The 23,050-nt window shown below is 38.2% G+C and overlaps 1 protein-coding gene across 2 annotated transcripts in view; it reads right to left on the bottom strand.

Moving 5' to 3' along the window:
- Positions 1–23,050, bottom strand: part of LOC149228080 (anaphase-promoting complex subunit) — a 381,219-nt gene that overhangs the window by 237,012 nt on the left and 121,157 nt on the right. For both annotated transcript variants that reach the window (XM_089378045.1, XM_089378044.1), the window contains exons 8-9: positions 16,117–16,234; positions 15,776–15,808 (exon numbers count right to left, since the gene is read on the bottom strand). In XM_089378045.1, the coding sequence (XP_089234171.1) occupies positions 15,776–15,808; positions 16,117–16,234 (151 nt within the window). The remainder of the gene's footprint in view (positions 1–15,775; positions 15,809–16,116; positions 16,235–23,050) is intronic.

The following is a 23,050-nucleotide window of genomic DNA, read 5'->3' as shown; positions in this document are numbered from 1 at the left end:
CCAAGGAAGTTAGAGTTTTTGCAGGATCCCAAATTATATCTCAAACAGGTACCCTAGGGAAAATCGTCATAATTTTCTTTCTGAGCATCATATTGAAATTTCGTAAGACGTTACAGAAAGAGGACGGCATGTAGATTTCTGTGTATCGGTTTCAGGTCCTAAGGTCGAAACAGTGACATGTGGCACTTCGTACAGGTTCGCTCTATTGAACCAATCTATAATCAGGTCATCGCGAGAGATTTGGCATAACTCTTCCTTGGAGAATCCAATCTTGATCGGACTTGCAGGGTTGGAAAGAGGACTCATAGGGCTACCGGAAGATGCAATTTCAGGCCTTGGAGATCTGAAATTACAGAGATACAACAGATTCAATATCTAGCTCCTACAAAGTGAAAATATGTGTGTAGTTTTTTTAAAATTTTGCATAAGTTTGCTTTGAAAAGTTAGTTTGAAGGAATTCAAAGGACATAGTGAAGCATTATTATCATTAATTGATTCCCCGAAGAAAGAAAATGGAAACACTTAGTAAGCAACCTGCAAGCTCTAGCATGACTCATGAAGAGGAGGAAGAAATGTAACATGATATATCAAAATTACGAGACCAAGTGCAACAAAATTCACTCTCACAAAAAGTAACAAAATCTAAGATGGATAGCTTAAAAAAAGGCGTGGAGCTAAGATGGACGACACGGAAGCTAAGATGGATGGCATGGAAGCTAAAATGGATGGTTTAAAGAAAGGTGTGGAAGCTAAGATGGATGGTATAGAAGAAAAACTTAAAGGCAACATGGAATATTTGAAGACAGGCATGGAAGCTAAGATGGATGGTATAGAAGAAAAATTTAAAGGCAACATGGAAGATTTGAAGACAGATTTGACAAATTCGATACAAGAAATTCTTACTAATGGCGAAAGCGTAGTAAATGAAACTCATGAGGAGAACAAAAGACATGTTAATCATGATTTCATAGACTCTAACGGTGGATTGAAGACCCACCATGTTCCAAAGATCGATATGAGGAAGTTTGATGGCAAGGATCTCGTAACATGGATACTACAGATGGGGCAATATTTCGATCTACATAATGTGCAAAACACACAAAAGGTACGCATTGCAACTTTATATTTGGAACCAAATTAGGTTGTATGTTATCGATGGCTTTTATCTCGCAAACAAATTGTCACTTGGGCAATTTTTAAAGAAGAAATGATAGCAAATTATGAGGATACAGAAAACAACACTTTTTTTAGCCAATTGATAAATCTCAAACAAAAGGGTTCAATGATGGAGCACATTGAGGACTTCCAAAAATCGAATATGAGGGTAAAAGATATTCTAAAGGAGCATAGGATTATTGTGTTCATAGGGACTTTAAAGGATAACATCCAAGATGAGGTTCGCCTTTGGGAACCTAATTCATTGGAGAAGGCATTCAGGTTGGCAAGAAAAATGGAAAGCAAAATTATGGCCACAAGGAAGCCTACCACTCACAACTATAGAGATGGAAGTGTTGTTTCCCCTAGCCCTCCACAACCTACAAGGTTGACACCACAACAATTGGAAACAAAAAAAGAGCAAAAGGGCTTTGTTATAGTTGTGATAGCAAATACACTAAAGGTCATAAGTGTGCTGAGAAGAAATTATTTTACATAGATTGTGAAGAGGAAGAAGAAAAGGAACACGAAACATCAAAAGAAGAGGATATACACCAGGAACAAACCCTAGAGAAAGAAGAAATGAATCCGACCATATCTTGTAATGCAATGGTTGGAATTACCACTCCTCAAACTATCAAGATAGAAGGACATATCAAGAAGAAAAAGGTAATAGTGTTGATTGATTCGGGAAGTACCCATAATTTTATTCATTGTAAGGTAGCCAAGGAATTGAATTGCTTCTTATATCAAACACCAGAGTGTCAAGTGATGGTTGCAAGTGGAACAACCATAAATTGCTCTGGAAAGTGCCATGGCCCATAATATCAAGCTATCCCTGTGAGAATATGTATTGAACAGCACAATGCTTTCCATTCCAATGGGTGGCGTTGATGTTGTACTAGGAGTCCAATGGCTACAATCCTTGGGTACAATAGCTTTTAATTTTCAAGAAATTTTCATGAAATTTTCTTCGGAAGGAAAGGAAGTTGAATTAAGGGGTATCACAAGGAAACCAAGAAATATAATCAACTCTAATGGAATGACAAAGCTTTTAAAGAAAGAATAACGAGGCGTAATTGCACAATTATGTTCGCTAGAGGTTCCCACATCGAAATCATCTATTTCTCCAAATCTCCAAAATGTCTTGGACAATCATTCCAAGGTATTTGAGACTCCCAAAGGCATCCCACCTATTCGTGATCATGATCATGCTATTCATTTGATTCCAGGAAGTGTTCCTCCAAACATCAAGCCTTACAGATATCCCTATGCCCAAAAGAGTGAAATTGAACATATGGTTGCAGAAATGCTAGACGTTGTTATAATTCAACCTAGTCAAAGTTCTTTCTCTGCTCCAGTAGTATTGGTGCACAAGAAGGATGGGTCATGTCGCATGTGTCCAAATTATATGGAGCTCAACAAGCTCACTATTAAAGATAAATTTCCCATTCCTGTCATTGATGAATTATTGGATGAATTGCATGGATCAATTTACTTCACCAAGTTGGATCTTCGTTCAGGATATCATCAAATTAGAATGAAGACTGAAGACATTCCAAAAACAGCATTTAGAGGGTCATCATGAATTTTTGGTCATGCCTTTTGGCCTTACCAATGCACCCTCTACATTTCAAGGTTTGATGAATTCCATTTTCAAACCCTTAGAAAATTTGTGTTAGTATTTTTTGATGATACACTAATCAATAGCAAGTCTTGGAAGGATCATGTTCAACATGTGGATAGGCTGCTCAAACTATTGGAGGAGAAACAATTATATGCAAAAAGCTCCAAATGTTTCTTTGGAGTACACGAGGTAGAATATCTAGTTCATATTGTATCTCATTAAGGTGTGAAGGTAGACCCTAGCAAAATTAAAGCCATTAAGGAATGGAAAATCCCCACATCCATAAAGCATCTGTGAGGATTTTTCGGGTTGACAGGATATTATCGCAAGTTTGTTAAGAATTATGGGCGAATAGCAGCACCTCTAACAACATTATTGAAGAAAGATGCATTTTTCATGGACTCCAGAAGCAACGAAGGCCTTTGAACATCTTAAAGAGGCAATGTGCCAAGCACCAGTCTTAGCTATGTCAGACTTCATAAAAACCTTTATTGTGGAATATGATGCCTCAGGAAATGGAATTGGTGTTGTTTTAATGCAAGAAGAAAGACCCATTGCTTTCGAAAGTCGTAGAATTAAAGGAACACTTCAAGGTAAAAACGGATCATGATAGTCTTAAATACTTTTGAGAACAAAGATTATCTTCAGAAGAGCAACAAAAATGGGTCACAAAGATGTTGGGTTATGACTTTGCAATCATCTACAAAAAAGGGGAGCAAAATGTTGTAGCAGATGCACTCTCAAGAAAGGATGAGGATGTGGAAGCATTGTTTTGCGCCATTTCTATTATCCAACCAGATTGGATAAATGAAGCAAGGGATGAATGGAAGAATGATGAAGAAGTATGGGCACTCATTCATAAGCTACAAAGATGCTAGTACATCTGATACATTTAGCTGGAAAAATGATTCGTTATGGTACAAAGATCGCTTATACCGATGTAAGAATTCCCAACTCAAACAAAAGATTCTTATGGAATTGCACACATCTCCCTTAGGAGGGCACTCAGGGTTTTTAAAAACTTACCACAGGGTTAAAAAGGAATTTTTTTTGGATGGCCTTAAATCAGATATTCAAAAGTTTGTGGCGAAATGTTTGGTTTGCCAACAAAATAAAGTTGAAACAATTAAGACCCCGGGTCTATTACAACCTTTATCCACTCCAAGCCAACATTGAAAGGAGGTTTCAATGGATTTTATCAAAGGCTTACCCAAGTCTGAAGGAAAGAGTGTCATCATGGTGGTAGTTGACAGACTTACCAAGTATGCACACTTTTGTGCACTATTGCACCCATTTAAAGCTAGTACAGTTTCTATTGCATTTATGGAAACAATTCAAAAGCTACATGGAAACCCAAAGATTATTGTAAGCGACAAAGATCCCATTTTCATGGGAAATTTTTGGATAGAATTATTTTCTTGTCTTGGTACTCATTTAGCTCATAGTTCATCTTATCATCCTTAATCTGATGGGAAAACTGAGATACTAAACAAATGTTTGGAAGGATATCTTCGTTGCTTTGTATTTGATAAACATACACAATGGGTCAAATGGTTTCCTCTGGCTGAATAGTGGTATAACACTTCCTTCCATACTGCAACAAAAATGACCCCATTTATGGCACTTTATGGATATCATCCACCATCCATCACATCATATTTAAGAGAAAATTCTAAGGTTCAAGCAGTGGAAGATCACATCGAACATCAACAACAAGTTCTCCAACTCTTAAAGGATAACCTCACTTCGGCGCAAAATAGAATGAAACAACAGGCAGATCAACATCGCAGCGAAAGAAGTTTTGATGTAGGTGACTGGGTATTCCTACAGCTACAACCATATAAACAAATGTCCCTCAATCAAGCTAAGAAGGATAATAAATTATCCCCGAAGTATTATGGTCCGTACAAGGTGTTGCAAAAGATTGGTACTACAACATACAAATTGGAGCTTCCTGCAGCTTCCCGAGTACACCCAATTTTTCATGTTTCATGCTTAAAGAAGGTTATAGGTGACAAACTCCCAGGAAGGAAAAATCATATTGAAACTTGAAGCAGTCACAGAAACAAGAACTCGACAGCTACGAAATCGATCAATTTCGAAGTACCTCATCAAGTGGAAGAACTTATCCGCTGAAGACTCCACATGGGAGGGTGAGAATTTTATACAGAAGCATCCAGAATTACTCAAGCGTTGAGGACAACACTTTTTTGAAGGAGAGGGGCACATTAGGTCCCTATAATACTAGTGATTCCCCCATTACTATTGTCATTGTAGCCCTTATTGTTATTGTTGTGCCCCTATTGTTCCCATATTGTTAATATTGTGCCCCATAGAAGCCCACTATTGTTATTGTTGTGCCCTTATATTATTATTGTTATGTCGGCTTTGATTTTATTGTAACCCCTTAGACTTCTATTTATAGAAAGGAGGTTTTGTCATTTGTATCATCCAAGAATTGTTCATTTGTGTAATGTAAAGGAGGTTGCCCCTTCGAAGAAGCTGATTTTGAAGGCGTTGATCTATCTTTTCTTCTATTTTCTGAGTTGGTTGCATAACATAAATTGATAGTGGAGCCTCGAGGCATTTCACTGGATATAAGGAGGTCCTCTCAAATTTAGTTGAGAGGAAGACTAATCTAAATATTATTCTTGGAGATAATGCCACCTACCCCGTGAAAGGAATAGGAATTGTTACTCTTCACTTGAACTATGGTCAAACCATACATCTTCAAGATGTTTTGTATGTGCTCGATTTGAAAAAGAATTTGGTATCTATTTATGCAATGGAGGACAAAGGCTTCAAGGTAGCTTTCACTAATGGAAAGGTACGTGCATGGAATAAGAACTTTAGCGATGTTTTTACTCTTGGGTTTAGGGTTGATGGTATTTATCAAGTTGGTGGAAGTCCATTGGGAGCTTTGGCAAATGACACCTCTATTCAATGTGAGCTATGGCACCGGAGATTTGCTCATTTACATTAAAAAGCCTTACTGACTGTAAGGAATATGATCACAAGGATGGTCAAATTTCATATGAATCGTGGAGTTTGTCAAGGTTGTGCAACAGGAAAACATACAAAGGGGTCATTCCCTTCTAGTGAGAGAGAGACAATTGATATTCTTCAATTGATCCATTCTGACATGGTCAGGTCTTTGCCTGTGACTTCATTGGGAGGATACTTACACTATGTGATATTTGTAGATGACTTCTCCTGTAAAACTTGAATTTATTTCTTGAAGAAGGATGAAGTATTTAAATGGTTTCACTCCTTCAAAGCATTGGTGGAGAATCATACATGCAAGAAGATCAAGACATTGAGAACTGATAATGGAAACGGATATGAATCTAATGAATTCAATGACTTTTGCAAAGAGGCAGGTATTAAGAGGGAGCTCACCGTTCCATACAATCCAAAACAAAATGGAGTTTCCAAGAGAAAGAATCATACAATTATGGAAGCAACCCATGCCATGATTCATGATCAAGGCCTGTTGAAGTTTTTATGGGGAGAAGTTGCGAACACTGTTGTGTACATTCAAAATAGGAGCCCTCATCAAAGCTTTCATTTCAAGACACCAGAAGAAATCTTCACTGACCCTCTTATTTATCAATGTAAGAGGGAGTTGACTTCTGAATTCGAGATGAAGGTCCTAGGATTGATGCATTACTTCGTAGGCTTTGAGGTCTAGCAAAAGCCAGGTGAGATTTTCCTTTCTCAAGGAAAATATATTGTGAAGTTATTAGAAAGATGTGGCATGGTGGACTGCAAGTCTATGACTACACCGATGGAACTAAATTTCAAGAAGCTATGTGGAAGTGTTGTTGGTCCGGTTTTGGCAAATCCTACCGAATATAGACAACCTGTGAAGGCATTGATGTTCTTGATGGACACGCGACCAGACATATGCTTTGTTGTTAATACATTGAGTCAGTTTATGGTTGAGCTTCATCATATACATTGAGTTGTTGAAAAGAATATTTTAAGATATCTTCATGGTACTATCAACCATGGACTGAGGTACACTGTTGGGGATCTAAGATTACATGGATATACTGATGTCGATTGGGTTGGCAGTGTGGTGGATAGAAAAAGCACATTTGGATGTTGTTTCTCTTTGGGATCTGCTTCCATCTCATGGATGAGCCAAAAACAAAAGTTTGTTGCACTAAGCACTACTGAGGTTGAATATATTGCAGCTAGTATGGCTTGTTGTGAAGCCATTTGGTTGAGGAAGCTCTTCAATGAGCTATTTGAGCATGTGTTAGATACCACCATAATTTATTGTGATAATCAAAGTGGGATTTGCCTTTCAAAGAATCCCATGTTCCACAACCAATCCAAGCATATTGATATTAGGTATCATTATATCTGAGATATGGTACAACGAGGAGCAATAAGGCTCCAAAACATCAAGACGGATGAACAGGTTGTTGACATCCTCACAAATAATTTGGGAAAGACCAAGTTCTTAGCCTTCAAAGAGAGACTTGAAGTCGTGGAAAGGCCCTCCCATGAGGGTCCTGATTGAGTTGGACAGTGAGCTTTGGGAGCTCTTAGGGGCCTGGGGTACTTCTTAGAGCTATATGAGCACAGGGTGGGTGGCTCACCTTCCCCTGTGGAATACATACCCCAGCATGTGAGCATAGGGTGAGTGGTTCACCTGCCCTTATGGAGTATACTATATGAAAATAGGGTGACTGGTTCACCTTCCCCTTTGGAAACCCTACCATACATCCTACCCTTGTAATATGGGACTCTTGGGAAGCACTTCTCATTTGGCCAATGAGTTGGGAAAAGTGATTAGGGTTAATTAGTACTATTGATGGATGCGTCAAGTACTATTGTATTCCCTATGACTAGGATGCATGATGTTGAACAGCTTGATCATTAAGGATCAATCCTGGTAAGTCACCTAACACGGGGACACATGGGACATGAAGATTCAAGCGTCCGACACGGGCACGTTGACCCCCGGAACAGGACACGTTATATATTATTCTATATATATATATATATATATATATATATTAAAACTTAGATATTTCTTACACAAATTCTCATTCATGATACAAATTCAGACACAGACCTAGATTCTACATTGTAAGTTTAAAATTTGTCAGTTTTACAAACATTATGCATACAAATACCATTGTGACAGATTCATCAATGATCCAACAGGAGAAAGACAAGAAACTTCAAACTGCAGTTTTCTCATTAAGTCATCAAAATCAAAATGTGTTACATAGGTAGTAGCAATGCCAATGGAAAATAGAAATAGAAAATACAAAACAACTTCAAGGTAGTAGGTAGCTCATCAGTCATCAATCATCATCATCATCAAAATTTGTCATGGTCACCACTGCTCTCCTCTGTTGCATCCTCCTCCTCTGTATCCAATGTAATCTTTGCATCTGTTGGTGTGGAGGATGACCCCTCAAGAGTATCACCATCATCAAAAGTGACAGGCTCTAACACTGTGTCATTAAGATCCAAGTTGGCCAATGCCAACTCAACACTATTGTCCAAACCCATATCATCAAGAAAGACATCCCACATCTTTGTCTTTCCCTTCAGCCACTCATCCCTCTGCCTGTAAATAAGAAGAAGATTGGTGTGCACATACACCATTGTCTCTGCCCTGGACTTCTCAATCCTGCTCTTCTTCACACTATAAAAATTCCCATATGCTCCAATTCCTCTCGCAACAAGAGGATGAAGTCACCTGAGAGAGAAGCCTCATGGCTAACTGTTGTAAAGCAGGGCTTGCTGCCCCATGAGTTGCCCACCAAGAATAGGACTTCTTATCCCCCCTGTCTCTAATGACATCATAGCCTACAAATCGCCCAATGCTAGTGGAAAACTCTGCAAAGGCATCCTCCACCTCATCAAGGGATGCTCTATCCTGAAATATTTGCCTCAATAGATCCTTCCTCCCCTGTGAAATTTCACCATCCATGTGACGAGGGAATCTACAGGAAGGTCCACCATTCAACCACTCATGGTTCTAGTATTTTGGGTTCAATGAGTAAGCCAAACAATGCAAAGGTGTGCAATTCTTATCCCATCTGCTAACAAGAATATCATGTATGGTGGTAAAGAATGCATCTGATGATGTCTCATACTCAGGGCACTCAACTTATAAAACAATGGTCCTCATGGACTCAATCATGGAATACCATCCCTCATAAACCTCTCCTAGGATGGGTTGGTCTGTATCTGCAAATCGTAGCAAAGCAATGATACGGTCCATGATCTTAATAGTGAGACCTACCCTCTCCCACCAAGCATCATCTAACAGTATGTCCTTGACTCTTTTTGAGGTCGCTTGATCTGTCTTTCTCCAAAAAGACCAAAACTTTGAAATAACCATGACCACAAGAGCAGTCTTGACCTCCCTAAACCTCTTCAACATGATGAATGAAGAGGCAAACTGTGTATCTACAATCTTCAACAATGATACATGGGTGCACTCCAAGACACATTGGAGCACGCTCCAGGACAGCTGGGACGCGCTCCAGGACACGTTGGACACGAAAATCCCAAATTCTAGGACACACTGGACATGAGAATCAGACATGTGTCCTAGAGAATCGTGTTTGATTCCTGGGATTCGGGACATGGGGGGGACGAAGAATCTGATTTCTTAGGTTTTATCCCTAGACATGAGGACTTGCCTCTATCATTTTGGCGAGAGTGGCAAGGTCTTGTGACCCACCCTCTTTCAATCCTTTCTTATTGGACTATCATATCAATCTTCAGTAGAGACGAGACAAGTTGCAAAAATGTAACATTATGGACACAATAGCATAGCCATGGATGAACGTTAATAGGTGGAATTCCTCCCTAGTTGAGCGAGAGTATTAAATAGTGCAAATAGGGACTAATTCCCCTTCCTAGAAGTTTTTTATGGAATATATATATATATATATATATATAACAATCATAAATAATGAATAATTAACTAATAATTAGTGTTGAAGGGTCGTGTCTCTAAGGACATGACCATTCGTTGAAAATAGCTCATACTCATGTAAATAACATATTTATCATAAGTTACTACCCACCATAATTTAAGCAAGTATTTGCGTAAAAGATGAGATAAGGGAAAAGATGTAAATAAATATACTTACCAGGGGTTACTGCCGACCATTATTTACAGGTTTTTCAACACTTTAACAAATACAGGTAAAAATGTAAATGTGCAAACTTACTAGAATTTAATTTACAAAGATACATGATCCAATTTACAAAGAAACATATCTTTTGGTATCTTCAATATACAATTCACTTATCATCTCATATCTTCTTGTACTTAATGTTGATGTTCTATCTACAATTACTGCCAATGATGATCTAAAGTAAATGCTACTGAAATTTTAATGTGATTACTATTGGAATCTGAAGTAAAGTTGTGATTGGGCTAATAATACATTGAAGTAATTGTTGCAAGCATAGAACATACCATAAAATTTATCAACTAGAGGATGTGACACTTGTGACAAGACTGACAATCAGGGAAATGTCCTTCTCGAACCTAGTGGAAAACTCATCCACCTCGACTGACGCTGCAACTCCCTTCTTGTTATTAGCAACACATGACAGCATAGTGTCCCATCTTCTGACAAGCAAAGCATCTCACTTTGCTCATGTCCTTCTCCTCCTTCTGTTTACCCTTCTGCTTGGACCCACTCGTGGAACCCTTCTTGGCCTTCTTCTTTCCCTTTGCTGCAAGTGCAACATTCTCATCTTCCCCGCCATATTGACCACCACTCTTGGCATTCCTCTTGATCTCTTCTTGATGGAAATCATCCCACATCCTCCCCCAATTAGGAAAGTTCTCTCGAGCTACTATCCCATCAATGAAGGCATCCCACTTCTTAGAAAAGCCACTCAAGGCTGATCTAACCAGCTACTCCTCAGGAATGACCTCTCCCACGGTTGCCAACTCATCTCTCACTTGAGTAATCTTGGTGAGGTATGAGGCTATTGTGTCGGTTTTGTCATCTTGGTTTGCCTCAATTTTTCCCTTAGTACCATCTTCCTATTCTCATTGGTACTTTGGTAGAGTTTGGTCAAAGACTCCCACATCTCAAAAGCATACTTCTTCCTTAAGACATGGGGAATGAGATGGTCCTTAACAGCATCTAAGAGAAGTCTTTTAGCCTTGACATTTCTCTTGTTGAAATCAGTCAACAATGTTGGGTCAATGGGAGGTACTATTGCCTTCTCAACAATCTCCCACAGCTTAAAGCCTTAAACTCTTCAAGAAGCAAGACCATCCTCTCCTTCCAGGGGCTGAAGTTTTTCAGCCTGACTCAACTTGTCTTCCACTCTCAACCCTGTTGCCATTTGACTTTCTCACCAACACACTGTTGCAAATTTGTCCAAGGTTAAACTTGGCTCCCTCTCAACCTGTTTTAAACTCGCTGTTAGGTCACTGTTTTCACTGTTTATCAACAGGTCTGTTCAAACTTCACCACAGCTCTGATACCATGTAGAAAATTGTAGTCCCAATCCGGTTTTCAATTTTAGGTGGAATCACATCAGTTTAATGCCCAACCCAACATGTCATATGTTGCTGTCATGAATATATTTCAAAACTGGAAACACATGAATCTACTCTACACTTTTAATTTTTGCTGAGATAAATACTAACAGCCACACAAATTTTAACACAGTAATTTTTTGGTCCAATGGCCCTGGAAAAACCACACAAATTTTAACACCGTAATTTTTTGGTCCAATGGCCCTGGAAAAACCCCGAAGGAAAACTAGTGAGAAAGAGGATTATTTAAAGAGGATTATTTATTTCATTATCAGGGAATTTACAGCATGAAAATAATAGCATTAAATTCACTTATCTCCCTTGAAATTCGTGCCCAAAATTTCCTCGGAGAATGTGCTAAATTTTCTCGAAATCTGTGCTGATAGACCCCCGAAAAATTCACTCAGGCTGCCTCAAAAACAGCACTGACAGAGCCAGAAAATTCTACTCAGGCTGCCTCAAAATCTGCACTCAGTCAGCCTCAGAAAATGAGCTCAGATTTCCTCAGAATTTGTGCCTCTGTCTGATAGCATTCAATGCCTTTCAGACCCTTGATTTTAGTACACAAGCTCCAGCAATAAGTGCATTGAGCCTCTCGAAATCTGTGCCAAACTCTGCCTTGGAAATCTTGTTGATGTACCTGTTGTCCTTACTGTTGTACCTGCTCTTCTCCTTTTGTTCCTTTCTCCTCTCAGCCTCCTTTGCTTCTGTTCTCCAACTCTCATGAATAAATGTGCAAAATGGTGCCTTCTCCCCTTTCCTTTTTCCCTTTTGTTCTCTAATTAAGAAGAGAGACCTAACCCTGAGATCTAATGGCTGAAATTAGATCTTAGCCAATTAAATCAAGGGTGGACATCTAATCTCTCATTGACCCATGAGGTACTTTATGACTTTATGTTTTTAAAGTCACTTTATGAATTTATTTCTCTTAAAGTCACTTTATGACTTTATTTCTCTTAAATTAACTTTATGACTTTAAACTTTATAAACTCACTTTAACCTTATTTCCCATAAAGTTAAGGGGGTCACATTAGGACACTCTTTCCTAGGCTAGACACCAATCCTTAGGAACACTTGTCCTTGGTCCTCCTTTTCTAACATATGCTTCCATGGGCTCTGGAGTTTTGATGCTCATGGCAGTTCATAATAGTGGAAATTCTCTTTTTTCACTTAAAAGAAAAAAAAATTGATGCTTTATCTAACACATAAAACATGCCGGAACTTTCTCTTAGTATGACAACTTACTAATACATGCAAAGCTTGTACATGCAAATCCTTATACACGTAAGAAATGTGGAGATGGATGATGCACACCTCTGTGACTTCTCGATTTAGAGGGAGATGACCCATGCACTATGAGCAGACAACCACCTGGAGCCTCTCCAATGCTACAATACTGAGTAGACTAGACAGAGAGAGAGAGGAGGTAGTTTCAGCATAACTGGCCGCTCCTACCTGTGCAGAAGAATGATAAGTTCCATACATTTCTGCTTCCCATTTCTAAGGGTGAGAGGCTACTTAAACCTAACAGTGATGGTGGAGAAACAATTATTACCAATCTATTGCCAAAAGTTGGGCTCCTTACTATTGTTGCTTAATGTACGTCTGGTAATTTCAGGGCCTTGGACAAGTCTATGATATCGCTGGTTGGATGTTTTATGAACAATTGATAAAAAAAATTGTATGCCCTAAGGGCCAATATTGGCATAATAGGGTGTTTTGGAATGACAACAGCTTAATTTTGAGCTTAGCTAGTGTGGCAGCGGCAATGGTAGCCCACTGTTTTTTTTGTATACACTATAAAGTGCCTATGTACATCTCTGGTTTATATTGATAGTTACAGCAAGCATTTATTCAAAAGAAAAGAACATCCCAGCGTTGACAAAACTGAAGAACATGCAATGCTGTGTAAAAACCAAAGACGTTACATTTATGCAGTTCTTAATACTTTTATGTCTATGACAAATCCTATACTATTTTGATATACAGCATATAAAAGATCAAAATTCAAGTGGGTCTAGCTCAGGTGTTTTTGAGGAAAAATTAGTATCCTCCACTTAGGTTCAAATACCACTTGTGACATGTTCACTGTTCACGAGATAATTGTTGATTGAGATTCTTTGTGAGACATCAAGGATATCTCACTCTCACTTACGGGCAGGAGTGGAATGAAAAAGTATATATATATATATATATATATATAGAGGGAGAGAGAGAGAGAGAGAATGAAAAAGTACGCATTATATATATATGGCTCAAACACTGAAAGGAAATGCTCAATCTCCCAAAAAGTGTAAATGTAACTTTGCCACACCAATATAAAAACTACTATAATAGTATATAAAAGGAGAACCATTTAGTGCAATTGTAAGCTTGCCACATCAAGATCCAAACAACTATATCAGTGCATCACGTGTCACATATTTAGAGCAATTGTAGCCTTGCCACTTCAAGGCCCAACCTACTATTTCAGTCAATGAAAGGTGAATTATTTTCCATGTGAAGTACAAATTTTGCCCATGAAATAGATTTATATTATCCGATCTGACTCATTGTTCTACAATTTATTCTATCACTCAACATTCACTCTTGCAGTTCAAGTTCATTTCCTTCTCTGAATGGTGTTTTATTTATAACTTTACATTCCCATGTATAGTGAACTGCTTCAAGTATGAACCCGTCCTACCTCGGGGAACAGAAAATCTCATGGACTTGATCGAGGAAAATCGTATGGGATATTTATCAACAAATGACACCAATCGAGCAAATCATTAAAAGTTCATACACAACAAATACGAAATACCTATAGAAAACTTCAAAAATTTATGCATTAAATGGTAAAACATAGCAGATTGATTGCTCTTTTCATGCAAATTATTTACAAAAGAATATTTTCCTCTATCATTCACCGTTAACACACTTTGTAATTTATATATTCAAAACAATCAAATAGCCAACTTACCTATAAAGTCACCAGTTCCTTGTGCATTCATTTATCATCCTAATCCTATGTTCTATTAAGTCAAGTAGCTGATCAGCGAAAGCAAGCTCTTGAACAAGCATATACAAGTGGATCAAAGCCCACCTCCATGTCCTTCAAAATTTTTTAGTCAATTGGCTTTATCTTGGGTTGATTGGGAGGAATTATTTTCCTCTATCATTCACCGTTAACATACTTTGTAATTTATATATTCAAAACAATCAAATAGCAAACTTACCTATAAAGTCACCAGTTCCTTATGCATTCATTTATCATCCTAATCCTATGTTCTATTAAGTCAAGTAGCTGATCAGCGAAAGCAAGCTCTTGAACAAGCATATACAAGTGGATCAAAGCCCACCTCCATGTCCTTCAAAATTTTTTAGTCAATTGGATTTATCTTGGGTTGATTGGGAGGAATGACTGTTATCCTCTTCACCCAGGTTCAATTCCCATGAGGGACACATTGAGCTCATATCGAGCATATTGTTGCAATGGCCTTGAGCCCTGACGAATATCTTACCCTTGCCTATGGGCTGAAGGGTGGGGTGCTTGGGTACATGGGAAAAACAAAAACAAGAAAACCCTTGAGCAAACATAAAACAAGAAAATCATACAAACAATATTAATATTCATAGATTCCAATATATAGACAATACCATGATATGATATTTGTTACACTAAGTAATAATATAATGCATTTCAATGAAAAAATATATATTAAATACCTGATAAAAGGTATCCCAGATCTAAATCTTAAAGAAAGAAAGAACAGATAGCAAAAGGTAACATAACTGCAAGACATTTAAGTAGCGCAGAAAAACCAAAAGAACTAAAAGCTGCAAATTTCCAATACATCCTGAGGCCAAAAGGTCACTGATCAACAACTAAACGAGCAGCTTGCAAAACTGGGATCAGGCCTCTTGCCGTTCTTTTAGCCACCTGCTATACTTATTAGTTAATGATCAGGTAAGATAGCTGACCAGTTCAGCCAATACTCATTAATGTTGTGGCTTTCCAAGGGAACAACCTAACCCACAAGACGGGTATATCTATTTAAAAAATACTATACCAATGCTGTATGCTTACTTTATGTGAATGGCCAAAAAGAACTCACCACCCACTTTAACTGCATTATCAGGTATTTTTATGATGATTGTAAAAAAGCAACAACACTTATTATCAAAAAGAAGGGAAAAATATCCGAGGGTTAGCTCAATTGGTCGAGGTCCCATTGCTAAAGCACCTTGCCATTTGGAGGCCATGGGTTCAATTCTCCTCAATGCCCTCGGGGTTAGGCTCAGATTAGTTTGGCCAGGGTTGTAGTCCCTTCGGGTGGACATACCCTGATTTTCCATGAAAATAAAACTAAAAATAAAATAAAATAAATCAAAAAGAAGGGAAAAAACCAATTGGATAATGTGGTCATAAAATACATAGCCTATAGGTAAATCAAGAATATCACCTGTTGAGCTTCTTGAATGGCCTCCGTAAGAGCCTGCAAAATGAGAAATTAGATTAGCTATAAAGATGCAATTTTTACCAACGCATATGAGACAAACAACTAATGTTTGAAAATAGAAATCATACAAAGAACTACGGAGACAAATGATAATCAGATAATGTATGCTGACAACTGTAAGACTTGGCATAGACCAAGAATTGTGAGATACATTCTTTACTCATTTGCAAACATATAGTCATAAAATGAGTGCCTTAAAAGATATTTTTGCACTCTAACAACAAAACGTGTTTCTTAAATAGTTTAGCAATAATCATCACTAGAATATCACTTTAGCTGCATACCACTAAAGCATGTCCAGGATGGCCAAACCGAGAATGCATAGTTCCCATGCTAAGAAGCACAGCCTGGAATCTTCCAGATGAAAAAGCTCCACTGTTATCAAGTCCTTCTTTCCCTGCACTGAAGTCAAAAGCAACAATATTGCTTAGAATGTGCATGTGACAAAAGTTTTTAAGTGAAAGTACCTCAGACAGACTTCTAGAGCAGCAGATCTGGGTGCCCCTTCAGCAGCACTGTATTGTGTTCTATAGAAACTTAGTGAGGATGCATCATAGTTCTCAAGGAAGAGGTGGTGCCCCTTCAGCAGCACTGTATTGTGTTCTATAGAAACTTAGTGAGGATGCATCATAGTTCTCAAGGAGGAGGTGCATCACTCTTGACTTATAGAGGGAGAGGGTGCATGCACGCATGCACCTGCCAGCTAGCCTTAGATAAGATGTGCCACCACCAACTAATCTTAGAGGCATGCACTACAAGTTAAGGATAGACTAGGAGTCAAAATAAAAATAAAATTGACTTTGACTTTATAAATGGTAAATTCTATTTCTGAGATTGACTTAGAATGAAGCAAATTATATTTCAAAGTTTGAGTCACATGGAAACCTATTTTTGTAAGCCCTAGTATGCCCTTCTGAGATCTATAAGAGAGAGGGCAGAGGTGCAGATTCATGACTGAGCCTTAAGTCTAGCAGCTAGCAATTTACGGGTATTTTGCTGTGGCATAGATTGTAATCTTTCATATTCAGAGTTAATAGAAGCAGTGACAGGTTTTGACAGTTGTCTATTGAATATGTTCACTGTTTTCTACAGTGTGTCTTTATAATTTCTAGCATTTAATATAGAGCTGTTTTGATCTATTCTTTCATCTGAAAACTGCCATCAATATTCCAATAGAACAGTTCATCACAACAGAACTTATAATATTTTAAAATCTTAGATTATACAGATTTATTTCCTTAGATCCCAGATTACTTATTTACTAGCCTTGCTTGAATTTTATGCAGTAACTTAAATAAGGAATGGAAAGAACAGGCACATAAACACACCATCCACACAGATAAGCACAATATTTATCCTAGGAAAACTCAGGTAGAAGGCGAGGCCTATCCTCTCCTCTTTTTGCTTCAGACATAAAATGCACATACAAAGGAATGGGAACTCCTATGGAGTTACCGTTTGACATTGTGGCCTGAACAGCCGCTACAAAATCCTCCTTTTCTATTATGCTCTAGAAAAACTACTCACAGATATTTTGCTTAACTATGGAACAAGTACAATGCAAGAGAATAGAACCATTTTTCCTCCTAGAAGCCCAGTATTTAACATAGCTTGATAGCAATCTAGGATTAGGGTTTGACTTCCTCAACATTAAATGTGCAAAGGTTTTGGACCTTCTAGAATGTCCTCAAAAGTCCTCACATGGCTAGCCCCATATGTGTGAGTGACAAGTGCTGATGTGGCATCCACTCGTGCCATGGTGGTCAACAAGCAGGAGGTATAACATCCACACAAAAGCTCCGATTGAGGTGATTTTTGCATCATTGGAATGGTTTTTGAGTGTAAAACAGTGTTGCGGGGGTCGCAGCTATGGTCGTAAAGTCTTGACCCAAAAAAATGTCATTTGATGCCTCAAAATGGCAATGCTCCACCAAGTTTCCAAGAGAGGGGGCCACAGCAACAGAGAGGCTCACAAGGGGGACGAGTGGGAGCACCCCCAAATATTAGGGAAATTCAAGGGGGACGGGGGAACGTTGGGGTATATATATATATATATATATATATATATATGATTCAAATTCAAAATTCAATAATGAAATACATTGATTCATAAATCATAAATGATTCAATGAAATAGAAATAGTAAAATATTGTATACATTGATTTAAATTCATCATTCATTATTCTAGAATCTGATTCATACTAAGAAAAACATTAGATATTAAAGTATGATGACTACAATTGTAAATTGAAATTACTCGAACACAAAAATAGTAAAAGTGACGAGTGAAAGACTTGGTCTAAGGTCCCCCTTATCTAGAGTCAAGACTGAAAAGTTAAAACCAAAACTGAACAATAGGCAATGAACCAATGTTATCAAAATTGATTCATAAATCATAAATGATTCAATGAAATAGAAATAGTAAAATATTATATACATTGATTTAAATTCATAATTCATTATTCTAGAGTCTGATGATTGATCATACTAAGAAAAACATTAGATATTAAAGTATGATGACTACAATAGTAAATTGAAATTACTCAAACACAAAAATAGTAAAAGTGATGAGTGAAAGACTTGGTCTAAGGTCCCCCATATCTAGAGTCAAGACTGAAAAATTAAAACCAAAACTGAATAATGGGCAATGAACCAATGTTATCAAAACCAGACTAGTGATCGAATCGGCAAACCCCAAAATTGGAGACTGATAAAATATAAAACTAAAAAAGCTACACCAAAAAACCAGTCAACCAAAAAGTACATAAATATTTAAATTTTGAAAAAAAATATATAAATATTCACGTGTATCCATATGAATCCAATCATTATACACAAATATGCAAAGTTTCTCATATATATAGCAAAGGTATATATAACAAAAATAACACCAAGGGTAACCCATATTTGAACTAGAATTACATCAACAAAGAATCTCTAGATGGCCTCCATAGTCCAACAAAACTCATGCTACAGCAAATACCAACATACCATCAAAATCATTGTGTATATTGGGATCCTCATCATCAATATTACCCTCTAAGATTTGAAATAAAATAGAAAAAGCTTAAGATGTCATGTCGAGATTTTGTTTGAGTGATAGCTACAATTTTACTAGGGTCATGATAGAGGAGTTCAATAATCAATACGACCAGCATCAAGGTGCATAGAGGGCTTGCCGCAATTCATTTGATGTTAGTTCCATACCCTCATACACAATAGAATCCAACGGAAACATTACAATCCCCCCAATCCCGAAAACTGTGGAGTCTGATAGATTTTGACTGGGATCTGAAATTCTACTTTTTCCATATGAAATCCAATGAGGTCAAAACCCCTATTTGAGTACCATTTTATCATGTTTTTCTATCTAAGTCTAAGATAGATTGTATTGCATAGCTTGTTTCTATTTGTGGTTCTTTGTTTCTAATTAAGAAAGACAACCAAGAAGCCCTCGCAACCATGCACTAAGTCTATCAATAATGTGAGTTTGTCACGTGTGCACATTCAACGACTCGCTCGGCTAGAAATTACCTTGATGGATTCGAGTAAGGAGTCATTTGCCTATCGGAATCTAGTGACTCCTCATGCACTTTGGCCTGTTGTGGTCTTCTGCGATAATAGGTTTGGAGCGGTGTAGTTGAGGGTTTTACAGAGCTCAATTCAGTGAAGTAAATTAATGTCTAAAATCAACTAACACTAAAGAAAGCTACAGAAGGTAAGATCCAGATACAGATATGTATGTTTGGTTGTTGGAATTGTTGGCTCGAATGCATAGGGTCATTCCAATTTCCACTATTGTTGTTGATACATCTTGTTGTTAATTGTCGACTCCAATGCGTGCACGCATTTGATGGCTCACTTGACTACATATTACCCTAACAGATTCTAACAAACAGTAGTCTACCTGTCAAAACCTAGTGACTCCTCACGCGCTCTAGCCTACCATGGTCTTATGCGTCAGCGCTTCCTCTCTTCTACGATAACGAGGTTTGGAGCAAGAACTTTTCCTTAGGCTTGTCATCGAGAGTTTTCCAAAGCTTAATTTCAATGAAATGAGTTATCATCAAAACATAGGAGCTCAAAGATTGAATTTCCACCACAAGACAGCAAAGATTGCTTTGATCTGACTTGCTAAGCAAGAGGTCTACAATTTATAAGCACATCTGAAAAAGAGATTTTGAGCAATGGATAGAACAACCGCCAAGACGCCATTTTAACTTCTGCAAATTCAGCATGCAGATCAGGTTAATTAATGGAAATCTCCCCTTCGTTCACCTTTAGTAACCAGGTTTATAGCCCCATAGATATTGCCATGGAATGGGATTTCTCCTTTCGAACATCCCAAATTAAGAATCTACTATGGAGGATGGATCTCCTAGAGAATGAAAACAAATAGCTCCATTCGAAAGTATTTGATCTCAAACAATTGATCTTGAAAAAATTACAAAACATAAACTTACAACAACCAATTATTGCCTTCCCCAAATTCCAAACAGAGATCTCAAACATCAAAAATTTGCGACATGAGATGAGAGCATAGCAAGACCTCCTTAAACAGGGTACAAAACTCCAACAATAGAAACTTAATTCCTGGGTTGAAGTGGTCCGGAAAAGTGAACAACCACACCCACTCACTGAAGTTGAAGGTGTAATACAAGCAAAATTGAATGAGGAACGCCTTCGTCAAGCACGAGAGCTTAATCTTATGGGTTGCCCCCTCTAGTAGCTCCTTTTGACCCCCTACAGTCAAGCACCTCTTTCCTTCATGACACTTTCGATCTGATGGACATCATTCTTGATCGGGCATGGATTGGCCCTGTTACCCACTACCATTGGGTGACCCCTATAGAAAAAACTTCTCCTAGATTGGTCTTTAGCCGACAGCCACCAGCCACCAAGATCGCTGAATGTGTCGCCATTCTCCGCCACCTAAGCCAGCCATTATGTGCTCACACCCATTTGTTATGATCCTATGTCTGAAGGTGGGCCTTACTATCTTGAAGGTATGTCTTTTCATTATGTAATTAGGTGTTTTTGCTTGCTTCTTGGACATATTTGGACATCGATAAGTGGAGGGGATTCTACGGAATAATGGGCTTGGATTGTACTCTTGTTCCCTTCTCCCAACTTGGTGGTTAACCTTGTATCCTAGTCCCGTGGTATCTTCTTTATTGGCTATTAGCTTTAGGAGTGGCAGTATATGGGAAACCCTGACTTTGGTTGCATGGTTCGCTTCTCGACACCATATATCTCACTCCTCTTCTCTCATTATAACTCTTTTCCCACTTTTCACATCTAGGTCCACATGTGTCCATTGTGTCCACAAGGAGTTAGCCTCCCCCTCCTCTTGTCCACACTTTGGGTCAAGCTTGGAACGATGCCCCGGAGGTATATTCAGCTAAAAAGAAAGTTAAAAGCATTATTTGGCCACTTACAATAAGAAATGTAGAGCAAAATTCAAAAGATGGTCGAGACATACAAATTTGGCATATGGGCAAAAGCCAACCATGAGTTCTACCCCTTATCATTATGGCCATCACCCTGGTTCCTAGGGCCCCTATGAGCCCCCTACATCATTAAGGAACCCATGATTATCCCAACCTCTGGTGGGCGATGAACTGCCCAACCTTAAGGGGGTATTCACTACTTTATTACACATCATGGTCTCACCCCCTGGAGCCTTGAGCAATTAAAAGAAAGAAAATCAGTAAAAGGCAAAAGGCATATGAAAATCAATAAAAGTTAAACAATATGCGAGGTCTAAGCCCTCCAAAGGGTCATAATGGCACTTGAAGGGTGAGCATTGAGAGCCATGGCCTCCACCACAGCATACCATTGATTTCCATTCCATGGACTTCTTCAACACCACATATTGCATGCTCATGCCCCAGCTATACAGAGATGATAATGCACTTGGACCACGTTGCCCAGTCGGCCACATACTTGCACAAGACACTTGGCAGTTGATCTAGGGCCTAGAAGGGGTTTAGTCTCATCTGGAGAGACATGGAGGGCTTCTGTCATCATTCCAGACCTTATTGATGGAGCATTGACATGTTCGATCCAGTTGGAGACCAATGAGACCATTCATTGTGTCCCACAGCCACTTGGGAGCACCACAGATGTTTTGCTTGGAAACCAAGGGGCCACCCACTTGGTCATCATTTTGGAAGCCCTCCTCTTCATCTTGGCACATGGAGGGCTTATCTAGGCTATCCAAATGCCCCTTTGCACCATTATGCTATCATTTAAGCCTCAATAGGAGGGTTTATTTTGTATTTTTGATGTATTTGGTGGGCTTGTTTGTAACGAACAAAGTTTGTATAAGCAACAGAACAATTCAAAAGAACTAAATATGTAAGTATACATCGTTGGACAAGTAGTAATTGTATATAAGAATTGTTGAATGTATAAAAGATGTACACCCTTTCATGAATGGTCACAAGGTTACTTGGGAGCGGGAGCGGGAGCAAGAGCGGGAGCGAGAACAACATTTTCAAAAGCTCCTGGTTTGGGAGCGATTGTTTATATAATATATATATTTTTTATATTTTGATACATATATGTCAACAAAAGCATGTAAAATGATGAAATAAATATAAAAAGCATAAAAAACATAGGTTGAACCATATAACAACAATCATCTAGAAGTTATAATCCTCATCAACCACGTCCACAAGTTAGTAACATACAACATATTGAGTCTCATGATTCATCAATCTTAAAGTTTCAACATTCAATATATAACATTTATGATAATTGATCACCAAAGTTGCACTTGTAAGCTAAGTGTAACCATTACAACAAAGAATATCTAACATGAAATGAAACAACTTTCAACTTTCACGCAGCATCATATTCATAATTCATTACCAATGAGTTATAATTGCCAACTTCAAACTTCAAACTTAACTTGTCATATATTGTTCATAAAAAATATCATTAAAAATATGAAAGAGTCAACAGTTATTAAAACTAGTAGAAACTAGAAAAGACAAGTAAATCTATTATCTACAGCTTCCTCTTGTCGCCACGAGAAATGTGTAATTTCTGAGCAGGTCATGGTGGTCTTCTAAGAGCCTCCTCCCGCACAATCGCATGACTAGACCCAAAAGGCACATGCCCTCCACGTGAGGATGTAGATGGAGGCGGTGGCAGCAAAGGAACAACACTTGGAACTCAAGCACTGGCACTGCTACTAGATGGTGGGGGTG

This window comes from Pinus tabuliformis, chromosome J (assembly GCF_031772625.1).
Source record: "Pinus tabuliformis cultivar Carrire ecotype Pingquan chromosome J, CPIR1, whole genome shotgun sequence".
NCBI lineage: Eukaryota > Viridiplantae > Streptophyta > Pinopsida > Pinales > Pinaceae > Pinus > Pinus tabuliformis.
The sequence above is the reverse complement of the archived record's forward strand: the minus strand, read 5'-3'. Positions and strand labels throughout refer to the sequence as shown.